Source organism: Brassica napus, chromosome C7, assembly GCF_020379485.1.
Source record: "Brassica napus cultivar Da-Ae chromosome C7, Da-Ae, whole genome shotgun sequence".
Lineage (NCBI taxonomy): Eukaryota > Viridiplantae > Streptophyta > Magnoliopsida > Brassicales > Brassicaceae > Brassica > Brassica napus.
Window position 1 is genome coordinate 27,053,225 of NC_063450.1, and position 20,066 is coordinate 27,073,290.

Consider the following 20,066-nt stretch of genomic DNA (forward strand, 5'->3'; position numbering starts at 1 on the left):
AGCTCTGAAGAAGAAGAATCAATAACAAAACAAAATTCAAAATGACTTAGTCTCAAGCAAGTGACTAAATCTCAATGTTTCAATCTACTCAGAATTTGGCAACGGAGCCAATTTGATGTTAGGAGTTTTCAAGGCTCCTAAGACAAATGTTGTAGTATAAAAGATTGTCGAACCAGTTCTGAGGGATATCAAAGCACCGAGAATGCAAGTACTCACTTAATCTAAGTGCAACCAATGATTTAGATGAGTTTTAAACTACTACTAATACTAGAAAGCAATAACAGAATGATACTTTCTTGACTAAGGGAAAAGAGAACTCATGGGCATAGGGATTAGACCTTGGGTGATCAAGTATCGAACTAAGGATGACAAATGATCAATCAAACTATCAACCTTAAGCCTAGACACAATTCTAAGCAAGCTCTATGTCTAGATGAATGCTCATTTGCTAACATATCTCAAACATCAAATGTCTTTGGTTGAATAATATGAAAGCAATCATTACTAACAAGTCTATTAGCTATTTTAGCACCTTTAACAACAAATGTCTTTGGCAAAGTATACTAAAAGCCTAGGAGAGTTGTCTCAGGCATTTCATCAAACACCTTTTGGGTGGGAAATGTCTATTGATCAACTTTTGAGTGGCCAACTCAGAAGATGCATTATGAATACTCTACTAGCAAGGAACAAGAATGATCTACACTAAAACATCCTAGAACTAACCTAATCACCCTTAATCTCCCTAACCCATGAATTCAAAAGGTGATTACTCACTAATCTCCATGATTCCTCTTAAACCCATATTGGATTTCAGATTAATCATGTAGAGAAATAGATAAGAAATCAACAAGAACACAAGATGAAAGCAATGAAATCTGAATCAAAAGAAGTTTTTACTAGTTCTTCTCTCTCGAAAAGAGATTATCTGCCTCTAATGACTTACAAAAGTACTTAACTTAGGTTTAGAAAGTGTAAAAACATCAAAACAAATGACCAAAAGACCCCTGAAATAACATAAAAATCGTCCAAGCAAAACACGCGGAGTGACCTAGCATAGTCGCTCCAGGAGGTCACTCCCGACGCGTTTCTTTGTGTCTCGACCCGTCAAAACGCGAGTGACTTGAGCTGGTCGCTCTGGCTGGGAGTGACTTGAGCTAGTCGCTCTGGCTGGTCGCTCTGGCTGGGAGCGACCTCGGTAGGTCGCTCTGAGAGGTCACTCTGCGATGCTCGACCAGGATGGCTATGCCTCTAGTAAATTGATCATAACTCCTTCATTACATCTCCAAATGACTTGAAACCACTTCCATTAGAAAGCTAACTCAATTTTCTGTGTCTCCACAAAATCTTAGCAACAGGAAATTTCTCTAAAGGCTCCATCCATGCTCATCTTTCACCTCCTTTTGGATCACAATGCTCCCAAACATCTCAAATCACTCCATGGCACACTCCAACACCTAATAAGGACAATGAATGCAAAATGCAACCTAGACATGGCTAAATCCTAATCTATATGATGAAAATGCTCATGGATGAATGGATAAAACAATGTAAATATGCAAAATATCAAACTGTGAAGAAGAAATTTGTTCTTCAGTATCCCTAAAGGCCTAAGACCATCTCCAACCCATCTCTATAATAGAGATCTCTAAAATAGAAGAAAAAATAGAGATAGTGTTTTTGCTCCAAATGTGTTCCTCTATAATAGAGGAAAACTATATTTGCCTCAATAAATAGAGGAATGCTATTTTTTTCCATATTTAGGGGAAAAAAATAGCATTCCTCTATTTATAGAGTCAAATATAGCATTCCTCTATTATAGAGGAACGCATTAGAGCATCTCTAATGTACACCTCTATATTTTCCTCTAAAATAGAGATCTCTATTATAGAGCTGAAAATGCTCCAATGTATGCCTCTATAATAGAGTTCCTCTATTTTAGAGGAAAATATAGAGGAAAATTATTTTTTGCCTCTATATTTAGAGGTAGAAATATCATATCTCTATATTTTCCCCTATAAATAGAAGAATTCTATTATAGAGACATACATTGGAGCATTTTCAGCTCTATAATAGAGTTTCTCTGTTTTAGAGGAAAATATAAAGATAGAAATATGGGTGGGTTGGAGATGGTCTTAGAGCAAAAACACTATCTCTATTTTTTCCTCTATTTTAGAGATCTCTATTATAGAGATGGGTTGGAGATGCTCTAAGAATACAATTTATACATTTTCTATATAGAATAAGACATTTTCTTTAACAAAAAATAGATTGGCACATTTCTTATCTTGTGAAACTGAGTTTCTTTGTTACGGTTAGAGCGACATGTACACCGACGAATTATGAACTCTATTCGAAAAATGAATTTGAAAAATATATCGTGTCTTAAATATAATTAGAAACACTATATAAAATGGAATTAGCGTAATGATGGTACCTTCGTGAATACTAGTATTACTATTGATATTCTTATTCTCACTGCTGTCTTGTATGCATAGACATTGCATAGAATATAAAATTAGTGTAATGATGGTACTTTAGCATTCTATATTTTTTATTTATTTTTCAAGCACTAGAATATTGAATTTAGGAAAGACCTAACCATTTTGGCACTGTGATTACATGTTTGAAATGAACAAATAAAGCTGTAGACGTAAAATTAAAGTGGATTTTCGCGCACGATCGGTAAAGTTAAAGCATTCGATACTTGGCATAAATATACCCTAAAACCGATCTCAATTGAAACTAACTACTTTTCTAGCAAAAAAACATAATCAATACAATACTGAAAAACAAATATAAGCCATAGAGGGGTCCACGTAGGATAGGAAAATAAACTAATCAGAAACTCCAAAGTTGCCATAAATATAGAGAGAGCAGTTACCACTAAACCATTGAAACTTTCTTGGACACATATACAAGAATCAGTAAGTATGTAATCACAAACTCTTATGTACAGTTATAATAATATGAATTCAACTTTCAAGACTCTGATACTTTGTTTTGTAAAAAAAAAAAAAGTAAGTGATTAAGCTAATATATTCTTTGAAAATGTGAGAACATTGATAAATATGAAAAATCATAGATTTTTGTTTTCGTGACAAAGTTACGAATTTTGTAAAAGTAAGTTTAACATATAAATTTTCGTGACAAATATGAAAAATCATAGATTTTTGTACAATTTTGACAAAACAATTCAAAACATAGTTCTCTAATGTCTTAATAAAATATTATTTAAGGGTGCAATAATTAAATATATCAATTCAATAACTTTGTAATTTATAGACAAAACAATAAAACAACAAATTTTGAGACATTTGTTTAACCTATTGATTTCTTTTCATGAGAATCCAACTAAACAAGATAAAAAAATAATTAGATTTACAAATATTTAATTACCATTTTATTCAATTTTGATTAATTTCAAATTGTAATAATGTATCTTTTTGAAGTTACAAAAAAATACTGTTCTTTCTTTATTATACTAGCATTATATATAGATTCTATATACACAAATAAATATAATATAACAACATAAGCTTGCTTTCCTCGATTCATATGAAATTTTTTTAAGTTATCCACCAAAGAAAATTAATTAAATCAATCAAATTGTTAGAATACAACAAATTAATATATAATTTTATTTTAAATTAAATTATTTAAAAAGTATATTTTCATTAAAAACAAAATAATAAATAAGTAAAACTGATTTGATGATAATTCTTATAACATAGATATATATATCAATTCTGTGAAAGAAATAGAAGCTTAATATGGAAAAAAATCTTAAATACAAAAAACTCTAAAAATTAACAAAAAAACTAATAAAAATTAAACTATGATATCACAGCTTCTTAGACAATATTAATAAAATATTTAAGCGATAATTAGACAAATTTGATTTTTTTTGCCTGCCAAAAGTTTATTATTAATTAGCATCAGTTATTTCAAGATGTTTAAGAAAGGATGGACAAAAAAATAGGATGGACATAAATGATATAAGAACTATGAATAGTACTTTGTAAAGCTGACTTAGATAACATATCGGCACATCTATTTCTAGTCCTTTTTTATGCCTAAATTCAATTTATTCAGAGCGGTTATTCCACAAAGAAATCGTATGATATATTGTTTTGATATTCAGATTTGTTTCTTGACTGTTAAGAAGATTGATAACTGTAAAAATGTCTCCTTCGAATATGATATGTCTATAACCGAATCCCCAACATGAGACAAGTTTGTTTAAAAAGTAAATAATTTCATTTTTCTTATATTATATAATAAATATATATTATTTATTGATATAAAAAATATAGTTATTCATCTATCACAAATATCTATGCAAATATGTGAATCAAGTACAACAATCAAACAACATAATGAATTCCACAAAGAAAATTTTAAAAATATATTTATGTTATGTAGTCTTATTTTATATTCTTTAAATAATATAATACAATATAATACATTATTTTTTTAGAATTGAGAAATAGATATAATATCTTATCCGCAGTTAAAAAATCTAGTATTAATAATAATTGAAATACAACGGAAAAGAAATATGAAACCACGCACTTTTTTTTTTCTGGTTTATCCTTTTTTTTTTTTTTTCGCTAAACTGTTAATATTCAAATTAATGAAAGAGTTAGATTTACAAAATCAGAGAGCACCACTATGGCAAAAAAAGGAAAAACATAATGGAGCTAGGAAAGATCTGAGAAGATCAGTTATCGCAGCCAACTCGACATGAGAGAGGCAAAATTCTTTCGTTGACGCTTTGCAGTGATGATAGTCCGAACGTCACGGTCAACAAGACGGAAGACTACAGCTGTGGAAAGGGAAATTTGGTTATGAATGACGTTATTACGCTGTTTCCACAGATGAAAAATGATGGCTTGTACTGAGATGCGACGAAGAGTGACAGCAGGTGATGTCTGCGGTCCTCTGATCCATGAAAGAAGCTCAGTCCAAGAGAACAGACCACGGTGGGCTGGATCCAGCCGTTCAAACAACAGCTGCCAAACCGCCTTCGAGTAATCACAGTTAATAAGAAGGTGGTCTCTGGTCTCTTGAAAACAAGAGCAAAGGGGGCAAGAAGTCGAGATGTTTAAGCCCCACGATGCCAGGCGTGTGCGGGTTGGGAGGCGATCCGCATTAGCAATCCACATGTTGAAAGCATGATTAGGAACAGCGCCTTTGAACCAAATAAGATCAGCCCACTGCTTCTTTGTACTCTGAGGCCTGAGAATCTCCCAAGTGTGAGAAGCTGAAAAAGATCCATCAGAGATGCCATTTGCTTCCCATGTGAATTCATCACCATTAACAGATAACCCTTGGAGAGGCAGAGTTGTGAGATGAATGTGGAGATCTAGTTCATGTTGAGAACGAGGCCCTCCAACACACCAGCCTGAAGTGCTAGCGGCCTGATTAACAGTGGCATTAATGGGAATACGCATGTTCCTTGGACCATTAGCGCCAATATGAGAAATGAGCTGGCCTAGCGGGGTTCAAACATCATACCAAAAACTTATTCTTGAGCCATCTCCAAGGTGAGCTCGCAAAAACCGTACAGCGACTGGTCTCAGTTTCAGCAAGCGTTTCCACATCCATGAGTCTTGTTGAGATTCTTGAACTGCCCAAAAACTATTCCGGGCGAGAGAGTAATGCCGGTGCCAGTCAGCCCAGAGAGACGATTTGTTTGAGAAAAGAAGCCAAATGAACCGAAGGCACAGAACCTGATTCCAGACCATAAAGTTTCTGAGGCCTAGGCCACCTTCATCCTTGGGGAGACAGACAGTGGACCAAGCTACCTTAGCAGTTTTTCTCAGCTCAATATTTCCAGACCAAAGAAATTTAGTACAAAGCGATTCAATTTGCTTAATACAGCCCTTAGGCAGGATGAAGCAAGAGAACCAGAAGTTAACCATTCCAGCAATAACAGTGGAGAGGAGCTGGAGCCGGCCCGCAAAAGAGAGTGTTTTGGTGGCCCACATCTTGAAGCTGGCCGAGATCTTTGCAATAAGGGGAGTGTACTCTGATATTTTTAGCTTCCTTGACATGAGGGGAAGACCAAGATACCTAATAGGTAGAGAACCCGAAGAGAATCCCAACCTAGAGATGGCAAAAAATTCCTGTTGATCCAACTCTGCAGTGAATAGCTCAGTTTTCTCCTTGTTCATTTCCAGACCAGACCAGCTTGCAAAGTCATCAAGACACTCGGAAATTCCGTGCAACGAGTTGCAACTTCCATCAAAGAAGATCATGACATCATCAGCAAACATGAGATGGGAAATCAGAAGCTCAGCTGTTTTAGGATGATAAGAGATCCTGTCTGCTTGGTATCTGGAGTGAAGCAGTCTCGATAGAGCTTCCATAGCTAAGACAAAAAGGTAGGGAGAAAGGGGATCTCCCTATCTCACTCCTCTGGTACTCCTAAAGTAGCCGCTAGAAACACCATTGACGGAGACAGAGAATGAAGGTGTAGTAATGCATTCCCTGATCCACATGATAAATTGTTCTGGTATAGAGAGAGCACGCAGGCCAGCAATGATGAAATCCCATCTAACCGTGTCAAATGCCTTGCGAATGTCGACTTTAAGCATTGCTCTTGGCTCTGAAACCTTAGATTTATAGCCCTTGACTAAGTCCGTAGCGAGAAGGACGTTTTCAGCTAGTAACCTTCCGGGAAGAAAAGCGGACTGAGCATTAGAGATAACACTGGGAAGGATTGCCTTTAATCTGCTTGCCAAAAGCTTAGATATGACCTTATACACCGTGTTGAGGCAAGAGATTGGTCTGAAATCAGTGGTCCTTGACTCATTGGTAATTTTAGGGATGAGGACCAGCGAGGTTGCATTTCATTGCTGTAGAATTGAGCCTGAAGCGAAGAATTCCAATACTGCCTCAGTAACTTCCGTTCCCACAACAGACCAACATGCTTTGAAAAAACTCCGGAGAGAAACCATCGGGGCCACAAGTTTTGTTTTTTGGAAGCGAGAAGAACGCCGCTTTGATCTCCTCGGCTGTGAAACGCATAGTGAATTTTTATGAGACCTCAGCTGAGCAGTGGAACCCGTAGAGAATATCCAGATCAGACTGAGCAAACAAGGGAGGATTAACAGGCTTGCCCAGTAGATTAGTGAAGTAATTGATACAATGCTGCTAAATCCCATCTTGTGAGTCATAGCGAACACCTGAGTCATATGTGAGATAATGGATGTGGTTTGAGGCTCTTCTTGTTTCCACCATTCGGTGGAAGAACCGTGTGCTACTGTCGCCTAGGCCCTTCCATTGAACTCTAGAGCGCTGGAGAAAAAAAGCCTCTTCAGCTTGTGAGAGAATGACCCATTTCCGCATAGCTTCAAGCTCAGCCTCTGCATTAGTAGAGTTAGGAGATGCAAGCATAAGGGTTTGAGCTGAGCAAAAAGCCTCATGAGCTTCACTGGCGCTTTTCTCGATACCAGAGTAATTTCCTTTACTGAATTCTCTAATATCTTTCTTTAGAAACTTAAGCTTCCGTGACACGCGAAACATAGCTGATCCAAAAACACAGTAAGTATGCCATTGTAGCGTGACCATTGGGAGGAAGCCAGGGTTTTGGAGGAGGAAATTGAAGAACTTGAACGGCCTCTTCTTGGAAACCAACTGCGCATTAAGAACCACCTTCATACTTGCGTGATCTGAGAAATCTGGCGAGTCAAAGAAAGCCACAGAGTTTGGAAACAGATCGCTCCAGCCGTCATTAACGAGGATTCTATCCAATTTTTTAGCAAGAGGAGTGCTCTTCTGTTTATTCCACCAAGTGAATAAATTGCCCCTATAGTTCAGATCATTTAAACCCGACTCCAGCAAACAGTCATTTAATAAACGAGAGTGAGCATCAACATTCAGAGAGGTTGGTGCAGAATGTTCACTAGGCAGGGATGTTTAGTTGAAATCTCCAAGAACGATCCACGGCACGTTTAGGACATTTTGATCTTCCGCAAGAGAGACGAGCTCCGACCATAATTCAGTCCTCTCCTCATGACAGTTTGAGGCGTAGACTATAGAAACAAAAATCGTATAGAGGGAGTCAGGAAGAGAACGTCAGGTGGCCTAGCGGCAGTACTGAACGTTTCTCACACACGACTACCCGAGGTCGCCAGTTCGATACTCGGGGAAAGCGGGGTGGTACTGGGTTAGCTAAAAAATCCCTACGGGGATTTTTGGCGAGGTGGCCCTTCGGGGTGAGCCCAGTCACTATAAAAAGTTCAACCTATACAGTTTATAAGAAGAGAAGTGGGTTCACAGTGACTCTCTCAGCGGAAGCGATATTAAGCGACAGTGACTCTCTCAGCGGCAGATCGGCGCCGGAAGCTCCGGCGTCAATTCCTTCTGACCTCTCCCCCGAAAGGTTCTCCTCCCATGGGAAAGAGGAAGCCGTCCTCTCGTTCTCCACCAAAACCCTCCCCTTCGACCAGCTCCGGGAATCATGCTAAAGCTCCTCCTGCAAAGGATCTGTCTCCAGCAACGTCTACGCCGGCTTCTGATGCGTCAATCGTGAACCCCATTTCCGATTTGGCTGCTCAGCTAGCGTCCTCCGTCCCCTGCTCGTCGACGGAAACCCTAATTCTTAAGACCGCGGCACCAGAGTTCGCTGCTCCTGCAGCTGAACCTGCGAGCACTCCGGTCATCAAATCAGCAACCTTTAAGGCTCCTGCTTCAATCGCCCAGACCTCTCGCTCTGGCACTAACGGCGGCGACCTTCCCGTAACTGACAAACCGGAGTTCGCGCTTGCTGAACCCGGTGTCTCTCTGGTTCTTGAACCTGCTATGAAGCTTGGTGTGCCCGTAGATGATAAAGCTGGTGAACTCGTGGACAAACCAGTAAACTCAATCACTGACAATCAGGTCCCTCGGTCTTCCCCGACTTGGTGTGACAGAGCTAAAGGATCAACCAAGCCACTGCAGAAAAAGGGAGAACCTTTTGTCCTCCCTTCAGGCGAGGCTTGTATCAAAATTCCCAATTCGGTTATCGAAAAAAATCGAAAGTCTTGGGATTGTTTTGTCCTTGGACAGTTCTATCATGACCCTCCTTCACAAAGTACCATCTTCAGCATAGTGAATGGAATTTGGAGTAGGAGATTCAAAGATATCTCTGTATCCAAGATGGAAGGAAACTCTTTCCTTTTCAGGATTCCAAACGCGACTACTAGACACATGGTTATCCAGCAAAAGCTATGGCAGATTGGAGGTCGTACGATGTTTGTGGATAAATGGGAGCCTGGTGTTGTTCCTCTAGAGCCGGAGCTTTCCTCTGTCCCTATTTGGTTAGAACTTCGGAAGGTTCCGTTCCAGTTCTTTAATGAAGACGGCTTAGAGAGAATTGCCGGTCTGGTCGGAGACCCCAAATTCCTCCACCCCTCGACAGCTAGCAAGACTGATTTGGAGGTGGCAAAAGTCTGGACTATCATCTATCCTCGGAAGCCTCTGCCTGAGGCAGTAAATGTTCAGTTTGAATCAGGTGAAATTTGCAGGGTCTTAGTATCCAGCCCATGGATGCCACCAATTTGTGAGCATTGTAAAGAAGTGGGCCACTCCATTAATAGATGCAAGACAGCTCCGATAACGTGCACGCCTTGTAACTCCTCTGGTCATCTCGAAAAGGACTGCCCCAAAACCAGAACGGCTACGGGGAAGGCTAAGAAAACTCGTCGTGGGAGATCTAAATCAAAGGAGAAGTATTGGAAGGTTGTTTCACCATCCTCCTCTCAGCCTCCCAAGAATTCTCGATCTGAGCTGATTGCCTACCCCAACTCTTCTCTTGGCAATGCAAAAGACTTTGAGAAAGGTTGCACTAGCTTCCAGCCTCCTACAGTTTCCGAGAATCCTTCTAAGCAGCCTTCGGATGAACCTGAATCTTCGGGCGTTGAGAGGGATTCCTCAGATGTGGTATCTTCAGATTTTGAGTTTGAAGAGGGCCAGCTTATACCTGACTTCGGTGATTTCACGCTTGTCAAGCCTAGGAAATCTTTTCGCAAGAGTAAATCTAGGGGCAGCGGCCCCTCCCTTCAATAATATTTATGTTGAGTAACATTTTTTGTTGGAACGTTCGCGGATTTAATAAATATAGCCACCGCAACGGTTTCAAGAAGTGGTTTAAGGTAAACAAACCTATTTTCGGAGGTCTTATTGAGACTCATGTCAAGCAACCCAAAGGCAATAAATTTATTAGCGAAATTATGCCGGACTGGTCTTTTGAAGATAACTACGCGTTCTCGGAGTTAGGGAAAATCTGGTTCTTGTGGCATCCCTCAGTTAAGGTGGTGGTCGTTGGGAAGAGTCTTCAGATGATATCCTGTTTATCCTTTTCTTAGGGATTTGTGTGTTTTGCCACTTTATTTTATTCGCGAAGGTCAAAAATAAAAAGACACGTGAGACCGAAATGGGTATGCATACGTACAATATGAATTGTTCTAGCGTCTTCATGATTCATAGCCATGCACATGTTTCTTGAGAGAAAATAAGATACAGATTAAATAAAAATGAAATCCCAACTTCTTAAACGGTGACCTACCGGTGGTATTAAATAAGATACGAAGTCTGCTGACCACCTATTCAAAGTTTTGTTAAACTTATAAGGATTTAGTTCTTCATCTTTCCATATACTACCAATACAAATATGACACTTTTTTTTTTTTTTTTATAATCCAGGTATCCGGACCTCTCACTTAGTCCGATTATCCCACCGCGTCCAACCGGAACTGGCGAGGAAAGTCCTGGAGGCCAAACAGAAACCATGTTAAATCCGGTGTGGCCGGGGCTCGAACTCGTGATGGCGGGCACCTCAGCCGAGGTTCCTTTACCACCAGACCACGAGGCCAGGTTAAAACTATTGTGGGTAAACTTTTTATAGTGACTGACCCCACCCCGAAAGTCTCCACATCCAGGAAAACCCCGTAAGATTTTTTTGGAGAGGTTTCAGTACCACCCCGCCGACAGAGTGTTGAACTTTTTATAGTGAATGAGCTCACCCCGAAGGGCCACCTCGCCAGAAATCCCCGTAGGAATTTTTTAGCTAACCCAGTACCACCCTGCTGTCCCTGAGTATCGAACTGGCGACCTCGGATAGACGTGTGTGAGAAACATTCAGTACTGTCGCTATGCCACCTGACGTTCTCGAAAACTGTATAGGTTGAACTTTTTATAGTGACTGGGCTTACTCCGAAGGTCCACCTCGCGGTATATATTATCATATTGACACATTAGGTTTTCTTTTTGGCAGTACATATTATCATATTGACTCAGAGTACCATATTCAATTCGAAAATACTTTAATTAATTAATTTTTAAGAGATTAATTGAGCAAAAAGATTCAGCAAGTGTGTATCAACGTAAAATAAAAGAGCTTCGTATTAAAGTTCTTACTTTGTTTTAAACTGTAGAATTTCAGTCGGGGGTTTGATTGGTGGTTAATCCATTTCTGCCTAAAATAAATAAAGAGCTTTCTCAAAGTTTCAGATTTTCTCATAGTTTAGTAAATAAAACAAGTGCTAACATTTTATTCCTTCGTTGTTTAATTCTTAGATTATTCATTGTGATGCTTAATTAATACAAACTTAAAAAAAAATAAGTGGTCGGCTGATTTATTTTCTTCTATTATTCTTTTTATTCCTTTTTCTTACTACACGGAACCTGTGAAAGCGTTTTTCTATTAAAGAGAAAATAAAAAGAACTGTCTTTTTTTCTTTTTTTTTGCTAAAAATAAAACAACTCTGTCTTCCTTTTACTTTCTGTTGGTTGATTATACTTTTGTTCTCGACTAAGAAATGACCCAAACAAAAAGAGATAAAATATCAAGCACGCATACTCTCTGTATTATTTTTTAACCGTTCTCTGTAAGTTTCTTAGTGTTTGACCAAATTTAATCAATGGATAATATACACATACATTTTGATAGGGCGCTGGTTGATAAGTGTAATCATTATCTGAATCTTCTGTTCATTATATATTTAATAAAAGATGGATTCATTAGGATAAATGGATTAATATATACTGCACCACTACTTAAAGACGGACACATAATGGACAATTTAAATATTAAACAGTATAATCCAACTAGCTTATGTATACGAAGGGGATCAAAGTTGAATCAGATGCTTTTCACATTATCATTCTTAAACCCAGAGAGCCGTCTGCAAGCTAAAATCATAAACAACAAATTGATAGTAGATAATGAACAAAAAGATTACTTTTTCTTGATTATATAAAATAAATAAAATAGATGGATTGATGAATTGGAGAGCACTGAGAAATACATTTTATATGGGGATAAAATAATGGAAAGAGTTGGATATATAACATAAAGAAAGAGGGAGAGTGTGGTTGCCACACGAATAGCACTACACATCACCATCATCATCACTTGTTACAAATCTACGTATTATGTTTCTTCAGATGAATGCATGCATACGTAGTCGCCTACGTACATATATGCCAGCTCATTTAAACATTCACGAATATTGAATTTGTATAACCCAAAGTATATAATACTAGTATTGCCTCCCGTGCTATGCACGGGTAAACTCCACTATCATCTAATTATTTGATTATAAAGTTTTAGTCAGATATCTTCTAAACCTACATAGCACATTGGTACATAAATTTAAAAGTATATGCATTTAGTTTCTGTGATTCTTTTTCTTTGAGAAAAGGAATACATCATCATACATGTTGGAAAGCTTGTTTTTACTAAAAAATTAAGACATATATTAACTCACAAAATATGGTATAAATATTATATTTGATATGGTTACTTTTAATTTTGTAAATAATACTTCTTTAAATATAAGTCTCTTTATGTATACCATAGAAAGACATAAAACAATGAAATTATTGACCAAATTGAAACAAAAGAAACAATAAAATTATGATAACTTCTGAAAAAATCCCAATTTAACTGAAAATATTTTAATATCAACAGAAAGATAAAAGTAAAAAATTACAATGTTAACAAAACCATGAAAAAATTGAATTATATTTGACATACGCTTGAATTTATCCCCTTGTTATATAAGAAATAGCCACAAAGCTCAGTTTCATTTATTTTAACAGATATTTTTTTTGAACTGAGGCTTTTTAACAGATTTATAGATATCATGGTTTTAAATATAAATGTGTTTACCTTTTTCCACAAAATTAACTTTTCAGGCCGAGACTGATTTCTGAGAGTTATTTTGTGAACAAAACTCTATTTTCAATCTTTTGTAAAAATTAATCTGCAAAATAGAAGTTCACTATGATAAAATCTTCTACTTGAATGCAAAAAAAAAATCATAGAAAATTATTAAGAAAAAGAGAATAATAACTTTTTTTTTGACACAGAGAAGTACAACTCGTAGTCGTTGCAATGCTCAAAATCAGATAAAACTAAAAATGAAACTATTGAGAAGAAGAAGACAAAGAGAAAATATAGAGTAAGATAAAAAAAATTGATCGAATGCAGGAAATGGAACAGTTGATATTGGAAGTCACTGATCGTGTTATTGAACGTGTGCATGAGTCATGTTGATAGTTTGAGAAAATATAGGAACTTGTTTTTTTCTACGGTTATAAAATAATTTGAAACGAATAGAACGTCCTTTAATATTCATTTTTAGGTTTCAATTTTTTTTTTAAACTGCAGAACAATGACACATGTCAAAATTTAATTGGTAAAATGGCTTGTGTTTTACTATATAAGGGATATATATATCAAGGAACCCAACGGCTAATGGTAGTTGATTTGATAAGAGGACAACGCGGTAAACTCATTCAACTACTACTGAATACAAAAACACGCTAGCCCTTTCTAAAAAACGTTGTGGGCATATATTCATAAATCTTGTTATGTTAAAGAATATATAGATATTCATATCATCATTTACCTATGTGAGCAGTAATTTGTTATTTATTTTCTCTCACATACCGCGCGCATTCCAATTAATTGTGGATAATTTTCGATATATATGGTAAAAACCACTAAATCATAAAACTGCAAGATTGCATATTTTTATTTGAATCTGAATTAGGACGATTTTTATACTTTTAAGTGTTATTAAAAGAAATGTTGAAAATCACGTACAGTATGTACCAATATGGAAAATATGAAACATACCGATCCAAAATAAACATAATGTGAACCTGTACTGATTCCTTAGAGCCGTTATAAACCATATGATGGATGTTCATAATCGACCTGGTCCATAAGCCGGCCCAATACCTAGAGAGAGAGAGGCGGCCGCAGCAAGAGGAGAGAGAGAGAGGCGGGTAGGAGAGACAGCAAACCCTAGTTTCTTTTTACTTGTATTTGTATACTTTCCATATTTGTATCTTTCCATTTATCTCTTTTGTAATTCTCATATATAAGGGCATCTTATGTTATAAATAATAATAAGAACTTAAAGATTCTAAATCCTTAAGTTTACAACATATCAGCACGAAACTCTAAACACCCTGAGCCAAAACCAAAATCGCAAAACCCTAAACCTAGCTGCGACCCGACAAACCCTAATCATCCGATCGCGTCTCTTGTTCCAGTTCACTTCCCCGACCAGCTCCAGCCCAAGACGTTCCTGATCCTAGACGAACTCAGCCTCAGCTACCATCCAGGACAGCTCGCGTTCCCGGACAGCAAGCGTCCTGTTCGCACCAGACGATCAAGCCGTTCACGATCCGACATCAAACAGCTCGCGTCCCCGATCAGCCGCTCGCGACCTCAGCCTCAATCCGTTTGCAGTCAGCTCGCGTCCAGGCCAGCTCGAGGTTCATTCTTTGGTGGTCCGGTTTCAACAATCAACTAAGCTAAAAGGTAATTCGAAATCTAAGAACATATGAAGCGAATTTGGATTGTTTGATAAAGAATGAAACCATAAAACTTAATCTTTATGATAAAAGCCATAGGATAATAGATCAAACCCTAATGAGTACATCGAAGCTCTAAAGTTCGATACCCTAAACCCTAAATCATGTTCCTACATGATTAAAACCCCAAATCGGATTTTACAAGTTAAAATCCGATAAACCCTAACTCTATATCTATAAACCCTAAATAATATAACTATCAGAATTAATTATACTATAATTATCAAATCACATATTAAAACCCTAATCGAATATTTTTGAAATCGAAACTGTTTTCGGTTTTGATCATTGAGGTTTTAAATCTGATTGAATTTGATGTTATGTTGCTAGAATTGTTTGACAGTTAAGTTGCTAGATTTATATTCTCATCCTGCTAGTTTAATAATTCTGATATGTTTAAGTTTTGATTAAATCCGACATGCTTGTTTTTATTAATGTTTTGATCACAGTTAGGATTGATAGATTTATTTTCTCATCCTGCTTGGTTAATTGTTCATCTGATTTTAAACTGATTAAACCGACCAGCCTGTTAAAGCATTGATTGAATCCGATAGGTTGCTAGCTTGCTTTGCTTATATAATCCGATAGGTTGATAGATTCATGATAAAATCTAATGTCTTAAGGTTCAAGATTGTATGCTAGGTTCGATTTTATTGATTGATTTGATTAAAAATCATGAAACCCTACTTCTAGTCCTAACCTTAATCCTCATATCTGAAACTTGAAACCCTAAATTCATTATGCTTATGAGTTCTATTAAATTGATTGATCTGATTATATGTTTTTGAGGTTTAATAAATTCGGATACTAGATAGATTATTTACACACGGTTTATGCTAAATACCAATCAGCCTTGAAACTAATTCATTGAAATTCATGCTTGAAATCTATATTCTAGTATTGCTAAAATCAGCCTTGAAACTGATTGAGTGATTAATTGAATCCGTTTTTGCTAGTCTTAATAAACCATAATATTATGAGCACATAGAAATAGTATTGCTGAGACTTGCTAGAAATTGACTGATTGATTAAATACTTTTAAGATTGATAGTTTCATTGTTCTCACAATATTGAAATCCAAATTGATTGTTTTTAAGAATAAGGCCGCATGAAAAATTATACCTAAATATTGAGTGATATATGATTTGAGATGTCGAAAATCAACCTGGATTTTGCTGCCCTAAATCTCTCTGGGGATAATTATTTACAGTGGGCATTGGATACAAAGATTATCCTAAAGTCAAAAAGACTTGGTGAATGTATCATAGAAGGCAATAATGCAAATGAGAAAGATTGATACAAGGCAATATTAATTATTCGCCATCATCTTATTGAGAGTCTCAAAGATCAGTATTTAACAATTGAGAATCCTCTAGACCTTTGGACAGAATTCAAATCGAGATATGACCACCAAAGAAAGGTGTTATTACCAAAAGCTATGGAGGAATCTCATAATCCAGGACTACAAGTCTGTGGATGAGTCTATTGCTAGCTAAGCCTCCAATACTGATGCGAAACAATGAATTGAGACCTCCTGGATCAACCCTAGCCAATAAGGCCGCAAAGGAATAGAAGGAATCCAAAGAATCTAACCACGTCCAGGATGATAGACCACACGGACATGGCCGTGGAGGGTAGAAAGAACGTGGCCATGGCCACTATTATACATTTGGCCATGGAAACCACTATGGCAAATGCCGTGGGTATCAACCTAATTTGATACCATGGCCAAGGCAGAGACCGTGGTATATCCTTTAAACCACAAAGCTCGACCAAATCAGTGTGCCATAGATGTGGAATGAGGAACCATTGGGCTAAGATATGTAGGACTCCCAAACATCTTTGTGACCTCTATCAAGAGAGTCTGAAAGGCAAGAATCCTGAGGCCCACTTGGTATATAAAGATGGTAAAGATGATTTTGATCATGAAAGAGATGATCCTACGGAATATGAAATTTCTGATTGCCTAAAAGAATAATGTTGATTTCGATTTCTGTGTTTGTTTTGCTTTTATACTTGCTTTGTTTTATCACTTTGAATTTATTTTATTGCTTTGTTTGCTCCGAACTTAATAAAAGGAATGAATGGTTTTTTCAAATATATAAGTTTATAAGAAATATAGTTGCGGGTATAGTCACTCTCATGATAACTACAACCAGACTAAAGAAATTTAATGATTTATATTCACTCATAGAAGCCCATTGAGTTTAAAAGATATAACAATGGTTTCCATATTGAAACAATGGGCAAAGGAAATAAAAAAGTTCTTTTTAGATATATAAAATTCGCCCAAGACAATAGAAAAATGGTCGAAACTATACCTGCATTCTCTACTGGTCTTTACTATGCCAAGATCAGGATGATAGAGGCTAAATGCCTGCGAAAAATATTCACTTTATGGCATAACCGGATTGGCCATCCTGGTTCAAACATGATGCGAAATTGATATACAAATGGGCACACATTGAAAGAAAGAAAGAGTTATCCCAAAGAATCTCACGTGTGTAGCATGTACACAAGGGAAACTCATTGATAGGCCATCACCAGTCAAAGAGACTAAGTAAATAATAAACTGGTGAATACATGTCTCAAGCGTTTAAATGATTATGGTATGTCCATGGGGGTAAGTGTGGACAATTCCGTGATATATGTCTATATCAAGTACGGCTTGGCCAAAATCTTTTATCAAACGCATACATGTGATTGCTAGACCATTACTTATGAGGTCAAAACTCCCAGTCAAAGCTTGGGCCACACAAAATTTACATGCATCTAAATTAATACAGATCAGGCCATTTAGTGAGCATAGATATTTCCCATCGATCAGATAACGGGTCAAGAGCCAGAAATATCTCATCGTAAGACATGTGGATGTGCCGTCTATATACAAATTACTCCACCACAGAGAACTAAGATGGGACCTCAAAAGAGGATGAAGATATATGTTGGATATGATTCTCCCACGATTATTAAGTACCTTGAGCCAAATATGGGTGATCAATTTGAGGCCAGGTACACGGATTAGGGGGGAGAAAGTAATAAGCTGGTAAAAGAGTAAAAGAAATTACATGGAATCATACATCCTTATATTGGCAAGATCCTCGGACTCAAGAATGAGATTTAGAAGTCCAAAAGATTATACAAAAGCTAGCTTAAACAATTGCCAGATTCCGTTACTGACCCGAATAGAATGACTAAGTCATATATACCAGCTGTAAATGCACCAAATTCGAATTGATGTTCAAGAAGGACACAATCAAGTTGCTACTGAGTCTAAGGCACGTTTGAAACATGGTAGACCAATAAAGTTTCAAAGATAAGATCCCTCGGATATTAAAGAAAGGTGCTAATGAATCCGTGGACGAGGGAATCCTAGACATGGTCGATCCTAAGATGGCCAAACTTAAAAGCCACGGTCGTGGATGAGGAAACCATAAACATGGTTGTACCTAAGGTGCCTAACAATGAGGCTTGGGACGCCAAGCTTCAGGGTACTGAAGGTCATAATGAAACCTCAATAAGTTATGTCATGTCCAGGGCACAAATGGAACAAGAGAAAGAAAGTCGACACTGATGATATATTTGCATGCAGTATAGCACTTGAGATTATGAAATGAATGAGGATCATGAACCCACGTCCATGCATGAGTGCACTCAACAAATCAGATTAGATCAAATGGAAAGGGGGCGTGGAGTTAAGTTCATTAAGAAAAGAGAGGTTTTGGTCCCATAGTTCGGACACCTCTAGATGTGAAACTAGTTGAACAAAAATGAGTCTTTGTGAAAGAAATGATACATGGCGAGATAGCAAGATATAAGGCACGGCCATATGCACAAGGATTCCACAAAGACCAGAAATCAATTATGAGGAGACATACTCCCCTGTGGTGGATGCAACAAACATTTAGATTCCTAACAAGTCTGGCCATAAAAGAAGAAAAATAAACTTGCGGTTAAAGGATGTAGAAATCGCCTACTTGTATGGTCCACTAGATAATACGATATATATAAAAGTCCCAGAGGGTATTGAGTTGTCAAATGCAACAGGTTCTCGAGAACTAAAGTATACAAGTATATGTTAATGATCTAAAATATCGTAGGAACCTCTGGAGAGACTTTCAAACGATTATCTAAAGAAAGAGATTGAAATGAAAATTTGGGACAAACAAAGTTTTGTTTAGGATTACAAATTGAACATCTTAAAAGATGGAATCCTTGTGCATCAAAGAACTTATAGAAAGGTATTCAAACGGTTTTAACATGGACCAAAGCTCGCCCATTGAGTTGTCCCATAAGGTCCCTTGGTCCGGACACAAACCCATTGTAAGTCCCAAGAAGGACATGGTCGTGAGTACCCCTGACTTGGACACGGATCCTTTCGTCCCAAGAAGGACAAGAAATATGTCCTTGGTCCCGTAAAGCCCCTTACCCAAGTGCCATTGGCGCCTTGATGTAATAGGCAAGCCATACTAGGCCGGACATGTGTTCTTGCCGTGAATCTCTTATATATGTTTAGCTCATGTTCGGCAATGAAGCACTGGAAATAAAGACATACACGTCCCTTACCTTAAGTACTATTGGCGCCTTGCCTTGATGTATTTGTCATGTCATACACATCCGGACATGAGTATTGATGTAAACCTATTGTCTAGGTTTAGGTCATGTCCGAACATAAGGGACTGGGACAGGATAAAATACATCCTATGTTACCTACAAGGAACTAAGAATTTGAGATTACATTATACTAACCAAAACCCAAAGAAGGGTTAATATGTTTTGATTGATACATGTTATCTCTCGGATCCACAATGATAGATCCCATGCAAGTTATGTCTTTGCAATGCGGTAGCACTACTTTACTTGGTATTGAGACCATTAGTCATTGGCGTCCATGAAGCTCAACCATCAGGTTGGGATGCGCCAACTTGAAGGACATATACGGAGGTACACATCAGGAGAGTAATACGTGTTGTACTTTTTTTTTCTTTCATCATGGTTTTGTCCCACTGGGTTTTCCTGATAAGGTTTTAATGAGGCAACATCCAAAGCGTATTACAAACTCTGAATGGTTATGACATCCAAGGGGGAGTGTTATAAACCATATGATGGATGTCCATAACCGGCCTGGTCCATAAGCCGGCCCAATACCTAGAGAGAGAGAGAGAGGCGGCCGCAGCAAGAGGAGAGAG

The 20,066-nt window shown here is 37.3% G+C and overlaps 1 protein-coding gene across 1 annotated transcript; it reads right to left on the reverse strand.

The window, feature by feature from the left end:
* Nucleotides 1-4,724: 4,724 nt before the first annotated feature.
* On the reverse strand, nucleotides 4,725-5,453 carry LOC106373156. Its single transcript, XM_013813373.1, has one exon. It carries the CDS (start codon nucleotides 5,451-5,453, stop codon nucleotides 4,725-4,727), a length of 729 nt encoding a protein of 242 aa, XP_013668827.1.
* Nucleotides 5,454-20,066: the final 14,613 nt, after the last annotated feature.